Source organism: Sordaria macrospora, chromosome 2 (genome assembly GCF_033870435.1).
Source record: "Sordaria macrospora chromosome 2, complete sequence".
Lineage (NCBI taxonomy): Eukaryota > Fungi > Ascomycota > Sordariomycetes > Sordariales > Sordariaceae > Sordaria > Sordaria macrospora.
Genome location: NC_089372.1, coordinates 504,047 through 513,153, shown reverse-complemented (window position 1 = coordinate 513,153; position 9,107 = coordinate 504,047). Strand labels below are relative to the sequence as shown.

The following is a 9,107-nucleotide window of genomic DNA, read 5'->3' as shown; positions in this document are numbered from 1 at the left end:
AAGTTGATCCCTCCGTCGGGTCATCTCGGAATCGAACTCGCCACCTCTACTAACCGCCAGGCACTGCTTTGATGGAAGAGACATCGCGTGAGCGTCAGCCGCATCACCTTAGCTGCTGGTGGTGCTGGTAAAAGTGGTGGTTCGAGTCGAGATGAAGTGGCTTCTTGGTGATTTTCATCATTGGCTTTTGATTTGGAAGAAAAGAGAAAAAAAAAGAAAAATAAAGAAAAAGAGAGCAAAGAGATGAGAAGCACAACACGCACGAAAAGGGGAAGGAGAAATGGAAAGATGAAGGAAGATAGAAAGATGGAAATGACTGAAAGGAAAGGGGAAGAAGACGGAAAGAAATGAAGAGAGAAAGAGAAAGAGAAGAAGAGGAGAAGAAAAGGAAGGAAAACAGGGAAAGAAAAGAATAAGAAAGGGGGCAGTCCAGTAGAGGGAGTGGCCAGTGGGATTGTATATTTCCAGCTAACTGGGATGTGTAGGACCGCTGCGTTTGTCCCAGTGCCGTGTGTCTGTGGTTGAAGTTGGGTTTGGGCCTGGCTCCAGATCCGGCTTGCCACTGGGGGCTGAGGACGAGGGTATTTTCGATTTCTCATATGGGTGTAGGGGTTGGATCCGGCTGTCCAGACGGGATAGGGATACGGGCCAGGATCGGTGTCAAGATCTCCGTGGGGAGGGAGGAAGGGCACGACTGGGTGCGATGTTAGGCAAGGGGAGGTATATCCATAGGAACGTTGTTCCTTCCTTCCGTGTGTGTATCCATTCTCGGGGTTTGTACCGGCCGGCCGGTGCCCCGGTGTTGATGAAGGTGCGGAAGAAATGGTGGCCAGCCAGGTGCGGGTGCGGGCAATAGATAGATAGTCGATTGGCCATCAGCGGATGGATGCTAGTTGAACTGTTCAAGAAGACCGGTCGGTCTGTCGGTCGGGAGGAAACATGGAAAAACATTCCGGCTGATATATGCTGGATCACAAAGGGAATCAAGGAAGGGCATGAGCTCTGTCGGGCAAGTGAAAGGGAAATTCAGGGTGCTACTGGTCAGCCAGCGCCAGCGCCAGCGACGTGCAAGAGGAAGAATAAGAGGGACTCTGTATTGTTGAGATTATGATATTCATGAAGCCCAGTGTTGGGAAAAAAGAGTCGCGGTTTGGAAGAGGAAAGCAAACAAATGAACTGCTAGGATATGGTTGGTGGTGGCTGGCCCGACGACGAGCAAAGTTGTAGACCGGCGGCCGTGGTGGCTGGAAGGACAACGCAGGGCAGGTAGGCATTGGTAACGGAGAAACTGAAGGGAAGAATGGAAGCGAAAGAGAAAGTGGAGAGAAAAAGTACGCAAACAAGTTTGCGGATGGCTCGGTAATCCTTCTTCATGGACGGGAGTCTGGCTGGTCAAATCTCGGTATGCGGGATTGGGGTAGACGAGGTCGAGAAGGCGGGGATCCCGGGGCGGGAATGTAGACGGAGAGGATAAGAGAGACGGAGAGGATAAGAGAGACGGAGAGGATAAGAGAGACGGAGAGGATAAGAGAGACGGAGAGAAAGAGATCCACTGTAGCGTCAATATATTAAGTGGTGACACTGTGAGAGGGATATCGAGCGGGTGTCAATGGTGTCAATGGTACTAGTAGTTAGTAGTGATAGTAGTGCGAGTAGTTAGTAGTGACAGTAGTGCGAGTAGTTAGTAGTGACAGTAGTGCGAGTAGTGCTCGTGGTGTTAGTGGTGGTGGTGGTTTCGGTGACGAAGTGTTGGTGTGTTGGGGCCGTGTGTGGTGGTGTGATGATGGTGATGATAATGTCAATGGTGATGGAGGTGTCGATGGTGCCAGTGTGATAACGGTGCTGATGGAGTTGGTAAGCTGGTGTGCCGGTATGCTATGTGTTGACATTTTGATTGTGTGGATATATCAATTGGTGTCGTGATGGGGTCGATACTGTTGATGGTGTTGAAGTGTTTGTGTGTGATTCATTTGCTGAGAAGAGTGGAGGAGGAGGAAACGAGTTCGAGACTCTGGGAGGAGCAGACCTTTTATCACCCCAGCCCCTCCAAGCGAGACGAATATTGTTCCCGGACGAGAAGGCCACATTTTCTGATTCCCAATCTCCAACACGCACAGCGGGGAAAAAAAAACAAGAAATGCACATGAAGCCAGGCATTGACGCGGATCGGATGCTGTTTGCATGAACTCGGTTCTGCCCAAAGCCGCAAGACTGCTCGAATTTCCGGATACCAGGCACAAGAACCGGGAACGACCCAACCTTGGTGTTCGTTCGGGCAGCAGTGGAAAGCTGGGAAATCTCAACGCATGTTTAAAAGGTCGTAAGTGATTTCCCGTCATTCGTAAGGTTGGAAAAGGCGCTTGGTACTGTTCCGAAGAGGATTCAGTTCTCGAACGGCCGGCCCTCCGAATTTCCCGTCGCTGCTTCTGAAGTTGAGAATCTCGTGCGGGAAATTTCGAAATGGAACCGCGAGAACCTTGATGAACAACGGCCTACCTGGGTGGTGATTCGCCGGCTGCAAGCACTGCGCAATTGAAGCCAAGGAACGCTGAAATGGAAGTTGAAAATATGCGATGCAATGCAAAGGGTGCGTGTGGCGAGCAAAGCCACTGACTGAGCAGGCTGGCGGCTGGCAAGTTGCCGGATGGGGCAAGAAAAGGACAAGAACCTGAAATCGGCCGACAAAATGGGAGACACGAGAACGAAAAAAGATGCAGAGGATGAAGGGATGGGGTATAGAGTCAGATTAATATATAAAGCGTGCAGTGGGTATTTAACGAGAGAGATCTAAAGGTGTGAGCCCAAGGTGTAAACGAAGAAAGAGAAAGAAAGGATGCAAATGCTGCCGCCGACCGACCAAGATTCCAAAACCAGAACGCCGTTGCAAACGAGGCTAAAAAGACAGAAAGACAAAAGACCGTAACTCCAACCGTGCCCAGTCCCTCAACTTTTCATCACCATCAACCATGTTTCCCTATCCTCTACCCCTCAAGCAACAATCTACCATGGTTTACTGCTCATAAAACCAATAGAAAGTCGTATACGGCACACTCTGCACCTGTACTCCCCCCGTCTCCTTAGCAGACACAGCAGCACTGTCACAAGCCTCAGGATTTCCGCCAGCCGTCAAAACCCTATAAACCAAATTGACCCCCTTGCTCATCCCCTTGCCCGTATCTGCCAGCGTCAACCAGGCCACCGCCCCCGTGTTTAGCACCCCCTTATCAGCATCCTTCGGCGCCGCGACGTTCCCCGTCTTCATGACAACAGCTTTCATCCCGGAGACATCAAGATCAAACGTCGGGGTGCCAACCGTATCAAAAAAATGGTGACCGGCGTATTTGAGCGAGGGATAGTTGGCTAGGCCCTTGAGGTCGTTGTGCGCTGGAAAGGGGGCCGAAGTGTCGGCGGAGTACGAAGAGTTTGAAGGCCGGTTTAGCGGGACGGGACGGTCCCAGAGGAGAGCATGTGGGAGGGCGTTGAAGGCTTCTGAGGAGAGAGCGGACTTGGAGAGACCGGGGTAGAGAGTGGTTACGTCGTAGAGGACGGCGAGAGCGCCGGTTGCGGAGGGCGTGGCGTCGGGAGCGCTGCAGGTGTAGTTTTGGATGCCGTGACCGATGACGATTTTCTTGAGGCGGGCGGTGGGAGAGGGGGCTACTAGTTCGTCACCTGGAAGGAGTGTGTTAGCATTGGATGGCTGCAAGTGCGTGAATGTTAATGGGTTGGGTTGGGCTGGGAGCTAACCTCCTGTGGTAGGAAGAGTTGGTGTTAGGGACTTGCAAGGGCCCTTGGTGGGAGCAGCGTATGCTGTTATTGTTGTGAAGGCAGCAAGGAGAAGGCTCTTTGTGGAAACCATTGTGGCTGATGTGTATGAGGATGAAGAGAACTCGAGGAAGTCGTGAGTGGAAGTGATCGTCGAGTGTTGAGAACTTCTGATGATGGACGGACGAAGCGAAGTATTAAAGCTTCTAGAAGATCTGACCAGAGGGGTTAAGGGTTGAGTAAGAAGACGGCGTAGACAAGACAAGACTAAGACCGATGATCATGACTCCAAAAAGTTTTGGGATAAAAACGGCAGGACTTCCAAAGTATATATGGTAGCCCAGCGAGGCAGAGTAAAGGAATGTCTGAGTGGGTGAGGTGGTGTGGGCCGGGGCCGGATCTTAGGCCATCATTGACCGGGGGTCAGAACGTGGCTGTCAACACTAGTCTAAGCACGGCCGTTTGTCCGCTGACCTGGGCAAGGGCGAGGTCCAGGGTCAGTGACCGGGGCAGAAAAGATACTGTAGAAAAGCAAACACATCTTGTTCTAAGCGATATGCAGAACCGGTTGGATGGGTCTGAAGGGGCTCTGACAGTGTTCTGTTTTGTCTTTCTGCAGGAGGAGAACAACCGTGTAAGAGAACACGAAGCTCTTTTGCACTGGCAACAAAGGTATCGTGATGATCCGGGGACAGATGGAGGAGGAGAACAGGCAAACGAGGCCCATGCTCATATCTCATGTCCCATGTAGTAGTATTGATACCATGCTAGGTGGCATAGGTAGGGGAGATGGATAAGACAACCAGACAGACAGAAGAGGAAGGCAATTTTGGGAGACGCTCGCTCGCCGTCTAGAATAAGCGGCCGTCGTTTATGAGTTCGGATGAAGGATGATGGAAGGTATCGGTCGCAAAAGTGTACGTCCCCAACAATCTCGAGGACTTGCTCTTTTTCGCCCAGGGAATGCCCAGAGAATTGCGTCTAAAAAGTCCGCAAGGGTGCATCTCATCCCACAGTAACCACCACCCTGGCTTCCTGGCAACCCTTCCAAGACTTTACACGCCGTAGAGGTACACTTGTATTATGCATCCCAGGATGAGGCTTCAATATTGCAACCTATAGCTCCCACGGCTGGCATGGCTGGCATGGCACCACAAGCGACATCAAGGACTTGCACAAGGCCACAAGGCGTCTCTCTCCGGCAAGTATCCGCCATTGGACGAAAACGGGTGCAATAGTTCATTGTTGATATTTCGACGCGATGGTGCCGGTGGCCGTGTTCCTCAGTGCCCGCTGCTGTGTTTCTGTTGATTGTTTCGGTGGAGGGAAAATGCCTTGGCTGTGTGTCCAAGGGCCAGTGGGAGTAGATAGCGCTTGGCCTGTTCAATGGGCCTCGTTAGGTAAGGTAGTGTAAGTGTCAAGTTATTCTGAACGCATTAACGAGATGAGGAGGGATTGTTGACGGGCGCCAAACTCGGCGGGCAAAATGTCGACCTTCAAAAGTGAGAAAACATGGGCAACTTTGCCGGTTCCCTTGGGCTGCTTGCTTGTCGACACATCATCAGAGTGAATCCCGAGACTGCAGCGTGATTCTCTGGCGAGACCTGCGGGCGCCGAGGCAATGACCCGAGACATGTCTTTGACGACCGACGGCTGGGACGGCCGGACGGCAGACGGGTCGCTGGGAATATTGACACCGTGGTGAAGGCCAGAAACGAAGGTGGCGACAGCCTTGAGGCGGCAATCAATTGAGCTGGCAGAGTTTTCTTGGTGTATTGTAGTGGGCAAAAAAGAAGCAAGCAAGTGGAAGCAAAGCGGAAGTCGGAACGGTGAAAGGATGGAAAGTCACATTCGCTTGACATTTGGTGGAAGGAGGACTTGACGTTGTCGGAGCTCGGGGTCGCTGCTTGTCCACTTTTCGGTTTCCGCCCAGCTCCACCAAGCCGATGCGCGGCTAACTCATCAAACTTGGCAGACTTTGTACTTCTCTGATTGGTGAATCATATGCAAAAGGAAATCATTAGGCCTGTTTGGGATTAGCCCGATCTGCACCCGCTTAAGGCACTCGATTTAGCCCAGGAAACCCCCGCCCAGCGTCGTGTCCACCATTGACGGCGCATCTGTTCTTTCCCACCCTCGTCTTCCTCTCGATTTGGGTATTTTTGGCACTCTCACGGAAGAGAACGGCAACATGCTTCAAAAGTCCGGCGAGGGCCCGATGTTGTGGTTGCACGCAATCTTGGCTCGCTTGGCCCGTCGTCCTCTGTGACTCTGTCGGTTGCTTGTGCTTCCGTCTGTGGGCGCATTGCGGAGGCGGGCGGGACGAGGGACGGGTTGTTGTCCTCACCACCACAACATCATCGTCAAAACACAAAGGGACAATTCAAGATTGCAATGAAGATAGCAACATTGCATGGCGAGACGAAGTCAACGGCGAGAAAACAAGTCGGTCGATTGAAACTGGCCAATATTGTTAGGGCTGTTTCGTTTCCTCGCTTCTGCACGTTCTTCACGCCCCTGCGTTGAGTGCACGTTGCCGGCTGTCACTTCCGGCAAGGGTTCAACTTGCGCGGACTCGGATGGCGGATGGACATCAGGGTTTTTTTCCTCACCGAGCCAACACACTTGACCGTTCCCAGGCAACAAGATTGCTGATCTCTAGCTATCAAGGCCGAGAACGTCGTTTTCTTTCTCCCTTTTTTCCCTTGCCAGTTCGTTGCAGGATTTATTTCCCGTGATTGCTTGCTTGCCATGCTTGCTTGCGCTCGGCCATCTCCTTGTTCTCTCCCTGTCAGGCAACTCTCACAGTGAGAGACAAGGGACGGAAATCGCTTTCCAGGCTGTCGGAGTCCATCCCGGAAAACTGTTTGAGACAAACTCAGTTGCTTTTCCATTGTCTTCCCTTGTCTGACGGAAGGCCATCCGGAGTTCATCACAAACGTCCCAGGAGCACGACATGCTCGATTGCCCAGACATCACAGCTTCAACCGATCTTCGCGAAACTGACGGAATGACACCTCTTGGCTCTCCCCAGCCAGATCGCGTTTCAGCACCTGGAGCACGGTAGCATCACTAAAAACCCCGCATTTCGGGCTGCCAAGACTTGACGATAGCAAGAACGATGACATCGCCGAAGGGCATCAACACTCGATAGGCTGGATGGCGTCGCTGACTATATTACTCGGCTATTTTCGAGTAAACTGTTACTATAGGAAACCGTAGTTCGACGGCGCAGCGAATTTTACCCAAGAAGATGGAGGCTCTCGAAATAGGCCCCCATCCCACCATCACCAAACCGAACCCAAAAAGCCCATCTGACATACCGACAGAGTATTTTTGTAGCGCAACAGATTTGAACATGATAGGTCAATTGGCCCAATATTATCTTGATGGTGTTCAATAAACAAGATGCATCTGAATTATAGATTGTTGGTGATCTTTCTGGAGCTCGGTGTCTGATCATCGGTATCATCACAGTACGTTGGGTCGGTCCCAACCCCGGTCAGCACACGAGTAACAGCTTCGTTACCAAACAGTAAGAAATAGATTAACACGTCCAAGCGGTACAACATTCCCCGCGAGATTTTGAAACCGTCGTCATATTTCCACGATGCCCTACGGGAAATATTTCTACTGAATAGTTTCAAAATTCCTTGCCGATAGTCACCTTCTCTTTCGGTCATGTCATTCAAGGTGAAGATACCTGCCAACCTGGAATGAAAATCCCACGAAGCCAACAATGCTTGTCAGATTTAGAACCAAGATTCGACCATGACATTGTCATCCTCATCGCAAAGCCACACGGGACCTCTTACCACCAATCCCACCTCATCCCACGAAACTCTTTTGAGTTCTCTCGGCATTCAAAAGGACCCAACACGTAACACGGCAGTAAGCTGGCGTGAGAAAAAAGCATCCATCAACAGAAGGTCACTCTCCCTCCATCCTTCTACGCCCCAAGCCTACGTTGCATCTTCAACCCTACGAGCCTACCCACACTTGAGCGCATATCTCCGGATGTCCAAAATTCCGTAAAATGCGATGCATCGCTTCGGACTTTCTGTCCCTAGTGACCAATGTCCTTTTGAATTTCTTTATTGTGGAGCTATGCTATCGGTGCTGCGTTCCAACGGCACGGGGTGGATTTCACGAGACCCTTGGAAACACCGAGCGAGGATGGGACGCACGAACGGTTTGCCGAGAACCGGCGTCCGATGGGATGCCTTCGGCCTGGGAGGATGCCGAAAGTTAACCAGATGCCCAATTTTTGATGGATTAAGCAGGTCGTCACCCCGCACTCGAGGCATCTCCTATTGTTCAGAGAAACTAGAATATTCGATAATCCCCAGCCAAAGTCCAAGAGAACCTTGCACCGCCCAAGTGCCCAAGCTAACCCAACTGTTGATTATTTGGGCTAGAAGTCACTAGACAACCCAGTCGTCTTCCATGATTTCTACCGCATGACAATAGGAACAAATAAAACCCAGCTTTCAGCCTTGTAGGAACCAAAAAGCAAGAAAATTCGGCAGTCAACCGGCCTCCTCAACCGGCCATCAGCCATGATGGATCAGATGCAGAAGCTGCGGCGACCACAGTGCCGACCGGCATTCCCTCACTCGTTCTCTCGTCCTCGCTCAAAAAGCAGTGCAACATCAACATGCGGTTAGCACATGGGGAGCTATCAATCTTTGCCGGTTGAAGCCATTGACCGAGCGAGAATTTTGTGCATATGTACGGTCATAACTCTCAATCTTCAAAGGCCGGGATTCCAATATTCCCAAGACATGAAGACCGGGCTCGTCTCCGCTTCGCTTGCTCCGCACCGCGTCTCTCTGCGTCTGTATGTGACGCCAAAAGCGCCATGCAGCACGTCTCCGCTGATGGCGTAAGCGTAGCCAATGGAAAAAATTTGAAATGCAGCTTCAGCGCTTATACGCGCATAAGTGGGGAAACTAATGTGGTGTTGGTGCAGCTTGTGGAGCACGAAATAATTGCGATTTGCGAAAATGAAAATGCAACTTCATTCGGGGTTGACGCTAATGTAATTCTTCTTTCTTTCTTTTGGGACGGAAACTTCGAGATACCATCTTTTCCCCGCTCTTCGGTAACTTTTCACTCTGTCAATAAATTGATAATTCATGTCGTCAATCAACTGAATACTACCAGACGTGCAAGTCTGGATCACAGGCAGGCTCCCGCTCGCTTTGAGCACTTCTTCCCACAACCGGTCGAGAACACAGTCCTCCAGGTCGCGTTTACCACCCGGCCCAACATTCACATTACCAGCACGTTATCAACAACGTTTCCTCGCTTAGCTCGCTTACAAGCAACGCGAGAAATGGAAT

The 9,107-nt window shown here is 51.2% G+C and overlaps 1 protein-coding gene across 1 annotated transcript; it reads right to left on the bottom strand.

The window, feature by feature from the left end:
• Window positions 1-2,572: 2,572 nt before the first annotated feature.
• SMAC4_05496 (uncharacterized protein) lies at window positions 2,573-5,941 on the bottom strand. Its single transcript, XM_003349165.2, has 2 exons — window positions 3,745-5,941; window positions 2,573-3,669 (listed from the first exon to the last, which is right to left on the bottom strand). The coding sequence occupies exons 1-2, from the start codon at window positions 3,854-3,856 to the stop codon at window positions 3,011-3,013; spliced, it is 771 nt and encodes a 256-aa protein (XP_003349213.1). The 5' UTR covers window positions 3,857-5,941; the 3' UTR covers window positions 2,573-3,010.
• Between the last annotated feature and the right edge of the window lie 3,166 nt (window positions 5,942-9,107).